The 17,872-nt window shown below is 68.2% G+C and overlaps 1 protein-coding gene across 6 annotated transcripts; it reads right to left on the reverse strand.

Annotated features, from left to right (window-relative positions):
* Nucleotides 1–2,505: 2,505 nt before the first annotated feature.
* FGFR3 (fibroblast growth factor receptor 3) lies at nucleotides 2,506–17,830 on the reverse strand. Of its 6 annotated transcripts, none has more exons than XM_027103954.1 (18): nucleotides 17,659–17,830; nucleotides 17,083–17,293; nucleotides 11,539–11,805; nucleotides 11,342–11,395; nucleotides 9,599–9,771; nucleotides 9,392–9,515; nucleotides 9,125–9,315; nucleotides 8,186–8,336; nucleotides 6,755–6,945; nucleotides 6,258–6,406; nucleotides 5,777–5,898; nucleotides 5,589–5,699; nucleotides 5,325–5,515; nucleotides 5,120–5,242; nucleotides 4,970–5,040; nucleotides 4,621–4,758; nucleotides 4,356–4,461; nucleotides 2,506–4,247 (listed from the first exon to the last, which is right to left on the reverse strand). In XM_027103954.1, exons 2-18 carry the CDS (start codon nucleotides 17,192–17,194, stop codon nucleotides 4,101–4,103), a joined length of 2,421 nt encoding a protein of 806 aa, XP_026959755.1. In that variant the 5' UTR covers nucleotides 17,195–17,293; nucleotides 17,659–17,830; the 3' UTR covers nucleotides 2,506–4,100. The 6 variants fall into 6 exon arrangements, with proteins under 6 accessions (XP_026959755.1, XP_026959753.1, XP_026959751.1 ...); XM_027103952.1 differs by having other exon boundaries at nucleotides 9,599–9,768; nucleotides 17,663–17,829; XM_027103950.1 differs by having other exon boundaries at nucleotides 17,663–17,829.
* Nucleotides 17,831–17,872: the final 42 nt, after the last annotated feature.

Below are 17,872 nucleotides of genomic sequence, written 5' to 3' on the forward strand. Positions count from 1 at the left end.
CTGTTTTCTCAGGAGGAAATAGAGCCCATCCCAGGAAGCTCTTCAGGGAGAATTCCAGGTGGTGGACAGACGGGAGAAACGCTGGAACCCACCCGGATGGCTACCCTGGGGTCACGGGGGTGGGGAGCTGGGTGTGCGGGGCCGCTGGCTGTGTGCCCCAGGCACTGCCCCAGACACCCAGCCGGGGAAGTCTCATGACCCCCCACAGGAGCCGCCAGCACGTCCATGGCCATCCCCCTCCAAAAGCCACACGTAGCGGGAGGAGGGACAGCCAGATGGGGTCCTGATTTAAAACCTTTAAAACCTGCATCAACTGCGGTGGGGGGGCGACTGGGGACGTTCTGTTCCCGGTGGCGTCACGTGTTTTTACACGTGGTGATGCGGACCCCTGAAGACCATGGGGCCGAGAGTGTATTCAGGCACCCGCCTGGGGAAGAGGACACCGAGAGGTCGCTGTCCAGCCTGGCGACACTGCAGGGTGGGAACAAGATTCCGGAGGCCAGGGGGCCAGGACAGAGGTGCAGACGCACATACCAGGCGAGTCACCCCAGGCCGCGAGGGGAAGGCAGAGGGCAAGGCCGGACCTAGAGGTCCGAGAATGGGGGCTCCGGACCCTCTGAGGGCGGGCGGAGTGTTGGCGACTGGCTCCCTAAGCCCCGCAGCAGCCCGCCCCCGGGCCTGGGCCGGACCCCACCGGCCCTGGGGCTCTGAGAAGACGCCGGGCCGCGGGTGGAGGCGGGGCCGAGGTGGGGGGCGGGGCCGGGCGGGGCAGTATTGAGGGGGGCGGGGCCAGGCGGGTGAGGGGGCGGGGCAGTATTGAGGAGGGGCGGGGCTGGGCGGGGAGGTTCCGGGGAGGACTGAGCAGCTCCTCTGTCGGGCCCCCCAACCTGCCCACCTGGGCCCGTCCCTCTCCGGCCAGCGCCCCCGCCCCGGGTCTCCGTCCGGTGTCCCGGAAAGCCGCGCCTCACCCGCAGCCAGTCCACTCGGTGTCCAGAGCGCGCACCCGGAGCCCAGCCGGGTTCAGGCAGGACAGAGGCCGGGGGCAGAGCTGGGGCTCGGCCCGGCCAGCGCTAGAGGGCCCCGCACCACGCCCGCACTGCGCCCGCCTCGCCGCCTCCCCGCCTCCTGGCCTTGGCCTCTCTCCAGACTCTGGCCTTCGCTGGCCTCCTTGCCATCCCCGTCACTATCGCCGCGTGTCTCCCGAGAGTTGGACACAAACACGGGGTCTCTGGCAGGCTGGAGGGGCTTGGGGGCCGGGAGCGCTTTCCCGAGTTGGGTCAGGTATTGGGCGGCATCGTTATCCAGAACCAAGCTCCTAGCAACCTCCCCGGCTCTCCAGAAAGAGGCCCCAGAAACCCCCTCAGTTGGAAGGTGAGTTGGACACAGCAATAAGGGGAGCGAGTTTCTTAGAAGCCACAGTAAAAGTTCACACCGTCCAAGACCGTGAGGCACGAGGGACAGAGGGAGGGGCACCAGGTGGCAAAGCAGGGGCTGGGGGGGAGGGACAGCCAGCCCTGGGCAGCGCTGGGTCCCAGGGAGGGCGTGAGTCTGCATAGCCACCTGTCCCTGAATCCACCCGAGTCCCCCAGTTGGCCTGGGCACTGCTGCCTCCTCCACGAAGCCTTCCCAGACTTACTCCCACCACTGCTGGGTGGGTGCCCTGCTCGGTCTTCCCTCTCCCTCAGGCTGTGAACTGTGCAGTAGACGGGCCCAGATGCTGTCACTGGGTCCTCAGCACCCCAACGAGCTGAGCATCAGCGTGCAGCACCTGCCCAAAGTTGAAGGAGTGGCGGTGGCGGAGCGCAGGGGGCAATGGTGGGGCCCAAGGCGGGTGCCAGGCCCAGGAGGGGGTGGGAAGCCAGCTAGGAGCAGGAGTGTGGCCAGGAGTGCAGACGGCTGACTCAGGGCGCCAGGTGAGGGCTTGGTTTACATGGGGCTCCATGGGGGGGACCCACCTAGAAACGTCCCCCTCCCCCAGCTGACAGGGTAGGCAGACACCAGGGGGCAGGGTGAGGAGAGGGAGGCCTTGGAACCAGCAACAGTTACCTGGATGTGACCCTCAGGGCCCCTGAACTCCACAAGCTGGGGGCAGATAGGGGATGGGCAGGCCCAGAGGATTTCCCCATTGCCTTCTCCCACAAACACATCACCTGCATTCCCTGCCCTTGGAGACCCCCGACCAAGGCAGTGAAGACCACTGGTGACCCTGAGGTTCCGCCCTGCCAGCGTCGGGCCCCTGTGCAGCTGGGCACACCGGATCACCCTCACCCTAGCTCTGCCCAGGACACATCGTCTCTGAGCCAAAGATCTGGGCTGGAAAGCCTTGGAGAGCGCAAGACCCAGGCAGCCAGTCTAGTCTAGGGCCCCCACCCCTGCAGCTGTTGCTCCAGCAGCAACTAGTGACCCCTCCCTCCTCGGGGGACAGATGACAGGACTTGTCCCAGGTGGGCAGTGAGTACCCGGGAGCTGCCCGGGACTCCAGGACAGGAGACAAGAAAGCATGGATCTGAACCAGTTGTCTGTTTATTTTTTGGAAAGCACGTCTGCTGGTTTGGGCCAACACCTTTGGCCCCCACAAGGCTGGGGGCCCTGAGAACCGAGACCACCCTGAGCCCGCTGACAAGCAGAGAACAGCCGCCCAAACTCAGGGCCATTAACAGTACAAAAAGTAACAAAACTGAATTTGTGGCTTTCTCTCCCGAGCTTTGAAAGGTAGCAGTCCGGGCTACAAAAGTCTAGAAGCGTTGCGTAAGAAGTGTTAAATCTAGAGCAAATACGTCTTGTAAAAACTCAATAAATTATAGATATAGAGATATATAAACCTGTAACATCTAATAACATCTGAACCTGCACGCAGGGCTGCCCCCCGCCCCGAAACTGCCTCCCCGCCTGGAACACATGGCAATTAGAAGAACCTGTATGAAGATACCAGCTTGCTTTGAAGTCTAAAAAACTAAATCTCCTAAAGAAAAATCCTATCGAAATCTACTTCTCCTGCAAAAGAAGGCCAAAGGAAATGAAATATCCGCTCGGAATCATCTCGAACTATTAACGACCCTTTAGGGTGCCAGGGGGCTGGCTCTGGCCTTGGGGTGTGGGCTGGACACACCCTCGGCAATGCCCCTAAACAAAGCATAAACCATCTCACTGTTAATAAGTTAAAACTTAAGCCTCTGCCGTGCAGCTGGCTGAACGCTAGGAGCCTGGGGAGTGACGGGGACGCAGGCTCTGGGGGTCGATACATAGCTTTACAGACACACAGGTCCAGGAACAATTTTTAAAACAAAACTGCGGTGCCAGAAAAGCCCCTCCAACCTCTGCTGGTTTTTGCGTCTCAACAGCGAGCCCCCAGGGCGCCTCGCTCGACTAGGGCACCCCGGCCCCTGCACCCTCAGGGCCCCGTGCCTCAGTTGTACCAGCCTGCCTCTTCCATATAGATATTTATATATATATGTATGTGTATATCATATACACAGCATCTATTTATATAAATGTACACTCATTTCTGGAATAAACCTTTCGGATAGAAGTTAAAGGCTCCCGCCTTCAGGTACCCGTAATTTCAGTCTCTGAGGGTCAAGGTGGGAAGTGGGGAGGCCTGGAGGTGGGGAGCCGCTAACACTCACCCCAGGCGCAAGGTGCCACTTGGGTGGGAGGTGTGCCACATGGGGGCTTCCCTGTAGGCTCAGCTTGGGCACTTGTGGGGGGGGCCTCAGCCCACTCTGGACACTGGAGCCCGGCCCGCCCCGATGCTCCCTGTGGGGTGGCAGCGGGGGTCAGGGGAGCCTGGGGAGGGGCCCGGCTCCCTGCCCTGAGGGGCCCCACGGGAGGAGCCCCTTACATTCTACGTCCGGTCCACCGGTGCTGCCGGCCCAGGTGGCCAGGAGGTCACCGTACAGCAGGGCGGGCACGCCGGGGACCCCGAGCACACACGAGTGCACACATGCACACATGTGGAAGTTGTCTGTCCATCTGTCCACCTGTTCCAGGTCTTGAGCCCAGGCCGGTGAGACCCGTTGGTCACGGCACACCAGCGGCAGCACGGCAGGCTGGGGTCCGCTCTCACGTTGATGGGGGCTTGGCCCGCAGGCCGCGGCCCTTCACGTCCGCGAGCCCCCGCTGCCTGGCGGGGCCGGGGGCAGCAGGTCATGGGCGAACACGGAGTCGTCCCCTGAGGAGCCGGAGCTGGGGGTGTCCTGGCCGCCCGGCGAGTACTGCTCGAAGGGCACCGACAGGTCGAGGTACTCCTGCGGGCGGGCCAGGGTTGTGGTCAGTGCTACGCCACCTCCCACGCCCGAGCTGTCCAGGCCCGGGGCGGGGGGTGGGCGGGGGGCGGCAGTGGGGCCCGCACTCACGTCGGTGGATGTAACGGTGAGCACGCGGTCCAGGTCTTCCACCAGCTGCTTGAAGGTGGGCCTCTGGGAGGGCACGGCGTGCCAGCACTCACGCATGATCATGTACCTGCGGGCGGCACTCAGGTGGGCCCTGCCCTGCGCCCGCACACCGTGCCAGTCCCCCTCCCTTGGGAACAGCCTCGAGGCCGGCCCTCCCCCTGCCCGGGGGCGGGGCTCAGTGGGGGCCCAGCGGGGTCCGAGGTGACAGGCGGGTGCGCGCGCTCACAGATCGTGCGTGCAGTTGGCCGGCTTGTCCATGCGGTGGCCTTCCTTCAGCAGCTTGAAGAGCTCCTCCACGGGGATGCCGGGGTACGGCGAGCCCCCCAGCGTGAAGATCTCCCAGAGCAGGACACCGAAGGACCAGCTGTGGGCGGCGGGGGCGCGGCACCGTCAGCCCACCCTGCCGCCCGCGGTCCCCCGTGCGTGCGGAAGCCCCAGGACAGACCCCAGTGGGGTGCAGGGGGCTACCGATGGTGGCCGGCTCTGCCCCACAGCTCCCCGGCCCCTGCCCTGGTGTGGCCTGTGCCCCGCCCAGCTCCCCACCCCACCCCCGCCCGGGTCTGGGGGCCACATACACGTCACTCTGGTGGGTGTAGACGCGGTCAAACAAGGCCTCGGGCGCCATCCACTTCACGGGCAGGCGGCCCTGGGAGGAGGAACGGGGCTTGTTGACCGCCAGGCGCCCTCCCGGCTTGAGTCCCCCACCCTCCCCAGGCCGGGCTCACATTGGTGGTCTTCTTGTAGTAGTCGAGGTTGTGCACGTCGCGGGCCAGGCCAAAGTCCGCGATCTTCATCACGTTGTCCTCGGTCACCAGCACGTTGCGGGCGGCCAGGTCCCTGTGGATGCACTGGGGACAGGACCGGGGTTGAGGCGGTCGCCACCGGCTGCTCCCTCCGCCCCCCCGCCGGCCCGGCCCCGCCAGTGCTCACCTTCTGCGAGGCGAGGTACTCCATGCCCCGCGCCACCTGGTAGGCGCAGGAAACGAGGTCCTTGAAGGTGAGCTGCTCCTCGGGCAGCCGGCAAGTGTCGAAGGAGTAGTCCGTGCCCGGGGGCCGCCGCGCCCGCAGGTACTCCCGCAGGTTGCCCTTGGCCGCGTACTCCACCAGCACGTACAGGGGCCCTGCGAGCACCGGGGTCTCAGAGGGGGCTGCACCTGGGGGCCGCCCGCCGCCCGCCACGGGCCCAGCACCCACCGCCCTGCGTGCAGGCGCCCAGCAGGTTGATGATGTTCTTGTGTTTCCCGATCATCTTCATCATCTCCATCTCGGACACCAGGTCCGACAGGTCCTTATCTGTGGCGTCATCTGTGCGGGGAGGGGGTTTTGTCAGGCTGGGCCGCCCCAGCCTTGTCCAGGCTCCCCTCGCCACGTCCCTCCCTCACCTTTCAGCATCTTCACCGCCACCGTGACGGGCTTGGCAGCCCGGTCCTTGTCGATGCCGATAGCCTCCGCCATGACCACCTGGCCGAAGCAGCCCTCCCCGAGAGGCTTGCCCAGAGTCAGCCTGGCGGCAAAAGCAGAGAAGCGATGAGCACGCCCGCCCGCTTGAGGCACTGTCCCAGGCAGCCTGAGGTGCAGTGCCACCGCCTCCAGGAAGCCCACCACCCTCGCCCCGGCGACCGTGCTCGTGCTGGTGGAGGACCTTACCCCCACCCCCCCCACCCCGGCCTCTGGGCCGGTGAGAGCACTTCCTGGGGCGGGTCCTCCCCGCCACGCCCCAGCCCCATCTCCGGCAGTGGCCTACCTGATTCCCATCTGAATGCAGCCGGGTCTGAGTGGGGCCCCTCCCCACCACCGGCCCCCACCGTGTGTGCGCCCCCCGCCCCCCCGGGCCAGGGCCCCAGGCCTTCGCACACCACTGACCGGGCCCGGGACAGCTCCCACTTAGGGTCGGCGGGCAGCTCGAGCTCAGAGACGTTGGCCAGCGCGGGGCCCTCCCCCGAGGACAGCCGGGCGATCCGCACCAGCGGCGTGTTGGAGCTCATGGACGAGCTGGACTCCAAGGACACCTGCTTGGGTCAGCAGGGGCAGGTTGGTGCTGCGGGGCCGCACGGCCGGGGCGCGGGGGCAAGGGTGCGGCCCCCTCGGACCGTAGGCTGAGGCCAGGCCTGGGATGGCTGCCTGACTCCTGCACAACACTGAGCGAAGACTTCTAACATGCTCTGTGCCCAGAGTGACCCGGCTCTGTGCGGTGACCACAGAGACCACTGAGGGCTCGGCGCCCCCCACAGCAGAAGGGCTGTCCCCGGGCAGGCCCCAGGCCCCAGGCCTTGACACTAGGAAGGGGACTGAGCGTGGGAGCCCGGGAGGCCGGGGCAGGGGCACGGGCGGCTCGGAACCTGGTATCTACTTTCTGTTACCTGTCGCTTGAGCGGGAAGCGGGAGACCTTGTGCACGGCGGGCGAGCCCAGGCCCTTCTTGGGGGGGCTGCGCAGGCGGCAGAGGGTCACAGCGGCCACCACCAGGATGAAGAGGAGGAAGCCCACCCCGTAGCTGAGGACACCTGCGTACACACTGCCAGCCTCACCAGCCTCCACCAGCTCCTCCTCAGCTGCAAAGACACGGGCGTTGGGGGCCTGGCCCAGCCTCCCAGGAGCCCCCGCGGGCCGCCCTGGGCCGGGCCGGGGGCTCAGCTCCCCTGGTGCGAGCGCTGAGGCCTGAAGGGCCTACTCGTTGAAGGTCCAGCAGCCAGAAATGCCTGGGCCAGGAGGGGCAGACCCAGGACAGAAAGAGCCCAGCAGAGCCGGCGGCACCCTCACCCGCCACCCGGGAGACACCAAAGCCACCGTATCGGCTGCGGGGGACCCCGTTGGGATGGGGCGCTCGAGGGAGGCCCTCTGGGCCAAGACAGGGCCGTGTGGGCTCTGTCCCCATACCGGGCACAGGGCCTGGCTCGAGGGCTCTGCGGTCCCCTGCCTGTCCCCGATGGCGTTGGCGTGTCCCGAGCTGCAGCCCCGAGAGGACAGGCGCAGAGCGAGCGCAGCAGGAGCTGGTACCTGGCAGCACCACCAGCCACGCAGAGTGATGGGAAAACCCGATAGAATTGCCCGCCAGACACGTGTACTCCCCCGCGTCCTCAAAGGTGACATTGCGCAAGGACAGAACCTCTAGCTCCTTGTCGGTGGTGTTAGCGCCCGCCGTCTACAAAGAAAGAACAGAGCGCGATAGGAGAGCGCCAGCACCTCCCGCGGGCACCACAGCCAGAGTCCACGCGGCGACGATCCAGCCAGGCTGCAAGGAAAACGCCGCCACCACCACCACGGCCATGGCCACGGCGGCCGAGGGCCCCCTGCCTCGTGCGTCCACACCGAGCCTGAAGCCAGTCCCTCCACCGGCAAGTCCTCTGTCCCAGGTGAGCCAGGCGTGCGACCGGCAGCACAGCAGGAGGGGTTAGCGCGCACCAGGAGGGGAGGCGGGCGGGCAGGCGACAAAGATGGGCAGGAAGTGAGCAGCAGCGGGAGCAGGGGCCAGAGAGAGGGATGGAGGGAGAGCGCGAGAGCCAGAGCAGCGGAAGATGGGCTCCGGCCCGGCCTCGGGGCTGAGGTCCTCCGGGCAGGGGGGTGGGGGGAGGAGTGCGCACGGGGGTGCAGGCGGGTCGGCACAGGCCACAGGGGCTCAGAGCAGGCGGTCACGGCGGAGGCCAGAGAGGCGGCGGCGCAGATGTGGCCACGCCAGGAGCAGAGTGTGAGCCGGGGACGGGGCACGAGCGGCGGGGCGTGCGGGTGGGCGCAGGGCCAGGGCGTCGGAGCTGGAGCTCGGCGTGCCAGGCAGGCGTGGGACAGAGTTGTTACCTGCTTGGGGCCCGTGAACACGCAGCCAAAAGGCCTTCTCAGCCACGCCTATGAAATTGGAGGCTCGACAGAGGTACTCGCCCCCGTCGCGCTCGGACACATTGGCCAGGCGGAGGCGCGCGTCGGCCTCCACACTCTCACTGATCCACGACTGCAGGGACAAGAGACCCGGCTCAGGCGCGGAAGCCCCGCCGGGCATGGAAGTGGCCGCGCAGGAGCGGGCCTGTCTAGACCCCAGGCTCTGAGGCTCTGAGACCCCCAAGGCACGGATGGGCGGACTAGGCTGTGCCAGCTAGGAAGGCTGCCTGGAGGCGGCTGTCGTCTCCGCGGATGCGCCTTCCCCTCATCCACCCCAACAGCCCGGAGCGCAGCCCTGGCTGGTGGCGCTCAGAGAGGCCCTCCCAGGGCACTGGAGCTGCCCACCGCGGGGGCCCCGGCTGCCACACGGCTGGGCCGAGAGCACCCGGCACCGCCCCGCGGCTAGTCTGGACCCCTGCTCCCGCCCCGCAGGCCCATCTCGTCTCTAAACAGATGTTTCTCTTTGGGCTGCAAGTGTCGCAATCACCCCAACTCGGGGGGCCCCCACCCCCGGGGCCGTGGGAACAAAGCTCAGGCGGTCCTGCCCTGAGGGCCCAGTGAGGTGGGCGGGTGGCCGTCTGAAGGCAGACAAGGGCGCAAGGACACAGGGCTCACTGTAGGTCCTGGCGTGCTGGGCTGGGCCCCACCTCCCGAGCCGACCCCCCCGCTGCTTCTCCCCGCAGGTCCAAAGCCTGTGCCCCGACCCCCGTCCCTTAAACACGACAGGCCTCCTGCCTGGGATGCCCTCCCTGTCCCCGGCGAAAGGGGCCCCCGCGGGGCCGGGCCTGATGGCTCACCTGCAAGGAGTCCCCCGCCCCCAGCCCGCCTGCCCCACCCAGCCAGCGGCGCGGCAGGGCCCACCTTGAGCACCGTGACATAGGGTGTGCCGTCGGGCCCCACTTTGCTGCCGTTCACCTCCACGTGCTTGAGCCACTGGATGTGGGGCTGCGCGTCGCTGTACACCTTGCAGTGGAATTCCACGTCGCTGCCCAGCACCGCTGTCTGGTTGGCGGGCAGCCCCGCCTGCAGGATGGGCCGGTGCGGGGAGCGCTCTGCGGGACAGGGGGCGCTCAGAGGCTGCCTGACCCGCGCCCGCTTGCCGCCCGCACCCGCCAGCCCGGGCCTCACCCAGCACGTCCAGAGTGTACGTCTGCCGGATGCTGCCGAACTTGTTCTCCACGACGCACGTGTAGTTGCCGCGGTCCGAAGGCACCACGCTCTCCATGACCAGGCTCCACTGCTGGTGCCGCAGCTGCAGGTGGACACGGGTGAGCGGACGGCGGGCTGTGCCCTGCTGGCCGGCACCGAGGCCCCAGCGCCCCCCGCCGGGCCCACCTTGATGCCCCCGATGCGGTGCTCGCCTCGGAACTCCTTGCCGTTCTTCAGCCAGGAGATAGACGGGGTGGGGTTGCCGGCGGCTGGGCAGCGGAAGCGAACCGTGTTGGCCGCCGGCACCGCCAGCAGCTTCTTGTCCATCCGCTCGGGCCGTGTCCAGTAAGGGGCCCCTGCTGGCAGAAGGGCGCGGGAAGGCTGTGACCAGGGTGGGAGTAGAGGCCTGCCTGCCCCGCGCCAGCCTCAGTCTCCCCTCCTGTGTAGGAAAGGTCGGCCTTTTGAAGACCCCTGCTTGGGCTGGACGAGCCTTCGGTGGCCTCAGGTGGCCACCTCCTGGCATTCAAAAGCCAGGTCCCCTCCCTTCCCGTCCACTTCCCTCAAGCACCTCCTCCAGCCGAGAGGACCCCGGGCGCCACACCACGGCCCAGGAGCCTTCACGACGCAAAGGTGTCCTCCCAGGGGAGCACCCACCCACCCAGGCAGGCCCACCAGAGGGGAGACGCAGCCCGCAGAGGGACCAGGTCACAGCGGGCTAGGAAGCCCGGCTGCATGCACGGGCAGGGCCAGGCCTCGGGAGCTCACCAGGAGGCAAGACCCAGCCACCCGCAGAACCCGGAGCCTTGAGACCGGCCAGGAGCCACTCTCCACACCATGGGCGCCAGGTGGGGACGCGGTGAAAGGGTGTCTGGGAGGCCCTGCTCCCCCATCCTGTTTTCCAGGACCGTCCCACCCCCACCCTCACAGCCCAACTGGCTTTTCTCCCTTGGGGCTGGGGTGAGGCTGCATTCCCACCACGGGGAGGCTGGGTGGGTGTCCCCAGGAGGGAGGGAGCCTTTCCCCGCGACCCTGCTGCCATCCGTGCAGCCACCTCCGAGAGGGTGCCGAAGCCCGGGTGGGGAGCAGTGTGGGCAGGCGCCGGGGGTGGCGCCTCCAGAGCTCTCGGGGCCGGTGTCAGACACCCCAGGGAGCCCGGCAGGGAGGGGCCGTTCCCTGGGACTGGAGACCACGATGCCTTCAGGAAGGCAGCTCTGCCAGCAGCCCTGCTGCGTGGCCCTGAGCCCACTCAGGAAGAAGAACGCCAACCCCCTGCCTGGGACGGCCAGGGCGAGCGGGACACACAGGGGACAGGCGGGAGGCGGCGGGGCGCCCGCCGGGCCCTCACCCCCGTCCCGCATCTCGGGGCATCTCAAACTCAGCTCCTCCAAAACCAGACGCCACCTCCCTGAGCCGGCCCCCCGCCCGCTGGGCAAAGCCCTTGCTGCTCACTGTTCCAGGCGCTGTCACCTCAGCCTGTCACCGGAAAGCACCGCGCAGCCCCTTCACAGTGATATGCCGGGACCTGCTGTCCCTGCTGCTCAGCGCCACCCCCCCCCCCCCCGCACTGTCTCAGTCGCCCCCCACCGGCCCTAACCCCTCTGTCCGCTGCCGCCTGCCCTGTCTCAGTCACACGTGGGACGGGCCACCTCGCCCACAGGCCTCACTGCCCCGGCCCCGGCCACACCGGCCCCCCGGCTGCTCCTGGAGCCCCGGGCCCCAGTCCCCTCCCCACAGCACGGTGCCCCATCCCACCCGTCACCTGCCACCCGGAGCCCAGAGCTGGGCACGCATTGCCGCCACCCCACACTAAGGGGCCCCCACGGAGGTGGCCCCCAGACCTCGGTCTCTCCCCTGCCTGGTGAGCAGGGCCCCAGTGGGAGGTCGGTCCCCAGCCCTGGGCAGCCCCGCGCGCCTGGAACCCGGCCTCACCTGTGTCTTCAGCTTCGTCTTCCCCATCTTCATCGTCTCCTGAGGACGGAGCATCTGTAGCGCAGGCGAGAGGGAAATGTGGGAGGTGGCCCTGCAGCCAGGCAGGGGCCCCTCCCTCCGACGGCGCCTCCGGGGGCCTCCCCTCCCCCAAGGCCACCAGGACCCTCGGGAGCGTCGTGGGCCCCAGCAGGCCCTACCTGTCACGCGCACGGTGAAGTGGCACAGGACACTCTGCGTGAGGCGCTGGCGGCAGCTGTAGGCCCCGGCGTCCTCATGGGAGGCGTTGAGCACCTGCAGCCGCTGCGGCCCCACCAGGATGCGGTCTGAGGGCGCCAGCCCCACGCCGTCCTTCACCCAGACCGTGGGCCCTGAGGGAGCCCCCGCAGGCCAGTGGCAGCTCAGCTCCACGGTGTCCCCGCTGCCAAAGACCAGCTCCTGCTGGCCAGGCTCAGGGCCCGGGACCTCTGCGGGCAAGATGGGGGCCCGTGAGGCAGGCGCCCCCCAAACCAGGGGCACCGGGGGGAGGCTGGGGCCTGTGGGGGCTGAGGTGGGCCCAGGAGACGGAAGAGCCTGTGGTCCTGCCGACTGTCCCACAGGGCCGGGCGCAGGCACTGTTCGTAGTGCCACCAGGTCTCCGTCCCGAGGACGACCCTGCTGTGGTAGCGCTTATGTAGAGGACACGCGAGGAAGTGGGAGGGGCCGCTCCAGTCCAGCACTGTCTGTAGACACGGAACACTCCAGTTTCAGAGCGTCCAATTTTCCTTTGATTCTTTTCAGTGATTTAGAAATGCAGCATCCGCTCCGACCTCACGGGCAGCAGCGAAGCAGGAGGTGGGCGTGCTGTGTTTGGCCGACCTCAGCTAAAACAGAGGCTCGGAGGTGGGGACGAGCGGGGTAGTGACAAGACAATTCATCCCAGGAGGGGGTGCCCACCTGGTGCCCCCCCACCCCTCATCTTGGCTTCAAAACCAGTTCGGGACCTGCCCAGCCCCAGAAGGGAGCGCCGCAGTCAGACAACACTCCCAAGCCTTCCAGAAGAGCCCCAAGCTGATGCCGGCAAGGCCAGCCCAGAGTGGAGGCTCTCAGGGGCATGGACAGCCTGAACCCCGACTCAGACTACACCTCCGCAGTAAATCAGAGAGAACACATACCCAGAAGGAGGCTAGAAATACACAGACGTGGTACCAGTTGTGGCCAGTGGGGTGAGGGGACCTAGGACCCCTCATCTTACAGATGGACACAGGCGAGGGGAGGAAGACCGCAGACTCGGCTGGCGGCGAGGCCAGAGCAGGCACCGCCAGGCCAGGCTGAGGAGGCCCGGCCCACCTCTCCCCGCAGGTGCCGAGAAGTCGGGGTGGAGGGTCCTTGCCGAGGGCGCATGTCCACTGTGGCCCCTGCGCCCCTCCCCTGACCAGTGGCTGTCCAGATCCCAAGGGGCCAACAAGGCCTGGGACCCAGGGGCTGACCAGCCCCCCCAGGCCTCCCTGCCAGAGCTGGGCAATGCACGGCGCAGGCAGGCAGCCTGGGCTTTGGGCCCGGGACAGGGGTGGGTGGTCCCACCACGCAGACCCAGCTGGGTCGGTCACACCGTTACTTGTCATTCTGCCGACGCACGGCCTAGATTCGAGGGCCCAGCTGCCCGTTCTGGCCACGCCAGTCCCTGGCTCCTCTGACGGGCCCCATTCTGCCCCCCACCTCAGGAGGTTCCACAAGCTCGGCGCCCACCAGAAGGGTCCCTGAAGTGCCCATGGGGTCTGCATTCCCAGGGTCCCCACAGTCAGGGGGCTCCTGGCTTGACTTTCAGACCCCCAGTCCCGGCCACAGTGTTATGTGGGGACCACCCAGTGCCGGGAGCCGGCTGAGGCCCCCCAGAAGGCCGAGAACAGGCTGGCTGCGGCTGCCTCAGCCCCAGGCCCTGGCCCAAGGGCAACAGTGGTTGGTTCCGGTTTGGTCTGGGTGGCAAAGGCAGGTCAAGCCATCCGCACAAGTATTCGCTTCAACCTGGTCCAGCAGGGGGCTGGGAGGACCCAGCACTCCGCCGAGGGCCAGCCCCGGACCTGCCCAGGACCCTGCTCCACTAGGTGGCCGTAGAGGCCGGGGACCTCCGGACCAGGGCAGGGACGGCAGTAGCACCTCCACTTCCTGCAGATCCAATCCACTCCGCGCCACAGAGGACCCGGGGGAGACCAGGCAACGCCAAGGCGGGGGCGGCGGTGGTGTCAGGCGGGGGGACACAGAGTGACGGGCAGGGCCCGAGGGGGCACTCTGCCTAGGGGCTGTGGGCTACTCAGCTCCCACCACAATGGCCTCAGGAAGGAGGCTTTCTTGATCAACAAAAGGGGGCCCGTCCACACCCACACAGGCACTGGCGCCACACACGTGGGAAGACAAATGTTCTCTGTGCCATGGTGGGTGCCCACGTGCCATGCGGGGGTGGGCAGAGGTGGAATGTCCGCCCCCGTGGGTCCCACAGCACCTGTTCCAGCCTGCACCCCCGCCAAAGGCCTGAGCTCGGTGAGGGGGCCGCCAAGGGGTACTGTGTCCTGGAGGGGCCAAGCCGGGCCTTCGGGCACGTCTCCCAGGCCCAGAATCCTCCTGAATCTGCCACTCACGGGCCCCGTGACTCAGTTTCCCCCACTGGCAGGCCAGGGGGGCCACCACAAGCAGTTAAAGCACTGGAGCCGGTGAAAATAGGGGGCGCGAGACCCCCCTGCCCCAGGGCTACACCCCAGGATTGATGTCCACCAGGCCGCAGCCGGAGTGGTGCCAGCCTGCTCCAGAGGGCTGCGAGCCCTGCTGGCGGAACTCGCTCCCGGTTTGGGGTCACTACAGTTGAGACCCGCTCAATGCATGTGGGGTGTGCAGGGGTCGGGCCACCCTCCGTGAGAGGGACCTGGAGGAGACCCCAGGGAACAAGCATCAAATCCAGACCCGATTCAGAGGAGGCGCCTGGAGCTGACGACGGAGGAAGAGCAAAGCCCTCTGGCTCTGGATGTGGGTGAAGGTCTCTGATGCCAGGTACATGCTTTAAATAGCCGGGAGGCGCGCCCCAAAGGGACCGTGAAGTCATGGCCTTCCTGCCTCCCCAGTCCCCTCCCCACCCGGAAACAATATGAAAAGTTTCGTAACAAAGTGAGGAAAAGAAAGGGGTGGGATCCAGAGGCCTGGCGGGCTAATGAGGGCTTACAGGATTATCCAGCCTAATCCTCCAGCAACCCTTCCGTTATCCCGCACAGGCGAGGAAACTGAGGCTGCAGGAAAGCAACCAGAACCAGGGTGGGCAGCCAGCAGCCTCGGGCCCAGCAGGGCCTGGGGTCAGGGAGCCCCCCCGGTCTCCCAGCCTGAAGAGGCTCCTCACCTTTCATTCACTTGTAAATCACTCAGGCCGGCCTGGCCACCCGCTCCCCCAAACCGGTACCTGGGCAGACGCCCCGCCTACCTCCTCAAGGAGACCCCTAGCTCCCCTCTAGGTTCAACTGTAAAATGGGGCGCACCAGGCCCCAGATAGGGCCCCAGGTGGGACTTGAGGGCCTGGGGGGGCGGGGGCACCTTTGACTCAGTGCACGGGCCGTCTGCCCAGGTACCGGTTTGGAAAAAAAAAAAAAAAACGAATACAACACGACGCTCTTCCGATCTCTCGGCCGAAACCGGGGGAGGAGCGGGGGGGGGGGGGGGCCGCCCGCGCCTCCCCGGGAAGTCCCCCCCCCCCCGGGGCCCCCCCCGGGCGGGGGGGGGGGGGCACCCATCAACCTTCCTGCCTGGCGGGGGCCCCCGCCAGTGGCTTCGTGCGGAGATGGAGGCCGCCCTGGCGGGGCCTGGGGTGGCCAGGGCAGTCCAGCGGCGGACACCTTCCCCAGTGTCCGTGACCCCTGCCCGCTCCGGCTCCGTAATTTACGTTCCCCGGGAAGTGCCAGGCTGGGACCTTCGTAAATTTCGCGAGGCCGTTGCGCTTACTGCCTGGCCCGTGGCCCAGCTCCTTCAGGAGCCGGATTAGGGTTACTGACCTACCAACTCACTGCCTGTTTCACCAACTTTACTGCGGGGACAGGGGCCCCGGTGCGCGGGCACCCCAGCCCCGGGGGGGTCCTCAGGACGCTCTACCCCTGGCCCGCATCTGGTGGGGGCGCTGCCAGTTTCCCGAGGCGGGGAAGGCGGGGGCCACTGCCCCACCTCCGCGCCGCAGGGGGTCCGGGAGGTCTGGAGCTCCGCCCACCGCCCCCTCCCCCGGGGCTATTTGACATTCCCCGGCCGTAGGGAGTAATATCTTTATCTGAATGCGAATGCTAATTCGGGGCTCCCCCCGCGGCCGCCTATTCTGCGCCCCTGGAAGCGGGGGCCGCCCTAGCAAGCGCTAAAAGCGCGCCCTGACCTCCCGACGGCCTCTGTCACGCCGCTGAATGACACGCACATTCAAGCGCCGAGCCCACTTTCATTCATAAAAAAATGACATTGTTCCGGGAGGCCGCAGCCGCCGCCGGAGGAAGGGGCGCGGGGGACGCAGGGAGGGGCGGGCCGCCATCTGCCTCCGTCCAGCCCGCGGCCGCCGCCTCCCTGGCACTGCGCGCCCGCAGCCGCTCGACTCACACCTCCCCGCGAGGCCCGGCCGCCATCAATGCGCGGTCTGTGGCCGCGCCGAGGTACAAAGGAGCGGCTGTTCGGGTCTCGCCCGGGTGGGGCGTGAGCTCACCGGGCGAAGGCCTCCCTCCGCGCCGCCGCCGGGCTGGGGACAGCGGTGCGCGCAGCCCCCTCGCCCGCGCCGGTCCTCGCCAGCGCCCCGGAGTTGTTGGTCTCCAGGGGGCGGGCTCCCTACGGCCTCCCCTCTCTGCCGAGGCCTGGCAGCGCGTGTGCGGGGCGTGGGCACCCGGAGCGCTCGGCCGGGCGCAGCGTGCGTCAGCGCGCGCTGCACCTCGAGGGCCTTGTGCGTGTGCGGGTCAGGGCCCGGTGCCAAGACGCGCTCCCGCCCCGCCCCTGCCCAGGCTCTACGGGCCCTCCTCGCAGACCCTCGACGTCCCCCTGGACCTTGACCGCCAGCGGGGTTCCGCGACTCCACATCGCTCGGACATCCGCCCTCTCACCTCCCGGCCCCCGCCTGGCGTTCGCTGCACACCCCTGGGGGCAGTCATCTTAACTCACAGGTCATGAGAGCTGGGTGGGGGGAAACGGAGGCACTAGGTGTCACCTGGTCATGCAGGCCACTGAGGGGCTGGGGCCCGGCCCCGGGCTGACGCACTCTCATACCCTCCCTCCAAAGTCCAACCTCTCGCTTTGGCTGACGCTCGCCACGAACTGGGGCCCGAAGGGGGCTGGGGGGAGAGGCACCAACAGCAGAAACTGTCCGTCAGTGCAGAACCCGCGGAACAATGGGAATCGTGGAAACGCAGTCCCCAAGCCCTCCCGACAGCGCCCGGGAGCAGGCTGCGCCCCACTGGGGAACCGCTGGGGGCGGGGGTTGCGGACGCCACCGCGGTGCCCGGCTCGCCGCCGCAGCCTCGCACTTGGGTGGCAGCCCTGCGGCTCCAGGCGCCCCACAAACTGCCGCGCCAGCTCTGGCCCCGATCCCCGGGGAGGGAGGGCGGCAGAAACCCGGACGCTGGCCCCGCTATGCCAGCCCAGAGCAAGCCCTGGGGCCCACTCTGATCTCCGGCGCCCCACACCCACCCAGGCGCCCGTTCCCCGGCCCCGACGCTTCTGCCTGCCGGGGCCCAGTGCCCCTCCCCAGTACCCGTCGGGTCCTTCCGTACCTGCTGCTCTCCGCACGACGCGCTGCTCCATGCCCGGGGACCCGGAGACGGCGCCGGTCATCACGACTGCCACGGCCACAAAGAACGCGAGGGCGCAAGCCGGGGCGCCCATAGCTGGGGAGGGTGTTACGACGTCCTCAGGCGGCGCGCGCCAGCATGCTGCCCCCCATGGCCCGGTTCTGGCACCGGCGGGAGGGCGCCACTCGGGAGTCTGTTGGAGGAGGCAAGCAACTCGTTACTCGGGCGCGCAGGGGCGAAGGCGGCGGTGGCAGGGCTCCTGCGCCCCGGCCCCTCCGATCCCCGTCCGCCCCGCCCGCCGCCGCCGCCCAGGGCTCCCGGGCCGCCTGGCGCCGGCCGCCGCCTCCCCGCCGCGGTCCCTCCCTCCCCCTTCCCTCCCTGGCTGCTGCAGAGCCCTCCCAGGGCGGCGGCGGCGGCGGCTGCAAACTTTCCAGAGCTGGAAGCCCGCGCCCCGGCCGGGCCCCGCCGCAGAGACCGCTCGGGATCCGAGCCCGCCGCGCGCTCTGGACCTGCCGCGCGCCCGCCTGGTCCCCTCGCGCCCGCCGGGTCCCCACGCACCAACCTGGCAGCAGCGGGCGCCCGACTCACTGAGCGCGGCTCTGGCTCGCGCTCGCTGCCCGCCGGCCCAGCGCCTGCGCCCCGTCCCACCGGCCGTCGGCTCGGCGGTGCGTCCGTGCGCCCGGCCGAGCTGGACCGCGCGGCGCCAGCTGCCCGCGCCGCCGCCGCCGCCGCCGCCGCCACCGCGCACTGAGCCCGGGCTGCCCGGCGCGCG

This window comes from Aethalodelphis obliquidens, unplaced genomic scaffold (assembly GCF_003676395.1).
Source record: "Aethalodelphis obliquidens isolate GAN/ISIS:26980383/991018 unplaced genomic scaffold, ASM367639v1 scaffold6, whole genome shotgun sequence".
Taxonomy (NCBI): Eukaryota; Metazoa; Chordata; class Mammalia; order Artiodactyla; family Delphinidae; genus Aethalodelphis; species Aethalodelphis obliquidens.

Excerpts from the sequence above, each read along its gene's own strand:
- FGFR3 (XM_027103954.1), bottom strand. The coding sequence starts at position 17,194 with ATGGGCGCCCCGGCTTGCGCCCTCGCGTTCTTTGTGGCCGTGGCAGTC. Across the intron at positions 5,700-5,776 it reads GGCGGTGAAGATGCTGAAAG|ATGACGCCACAGATAAGGAC; the intron begins GTGAGGGAGGGA and ends CTCCCCGCACAG. Across the intron at positions 5,243-5,324 it reads AGTACCTCGCCTCGCAGAAG|TGCATCCACAGGGACCTGGC; the intron begins GTGAGCACTGGC and ends TCCTGTCCCCAG.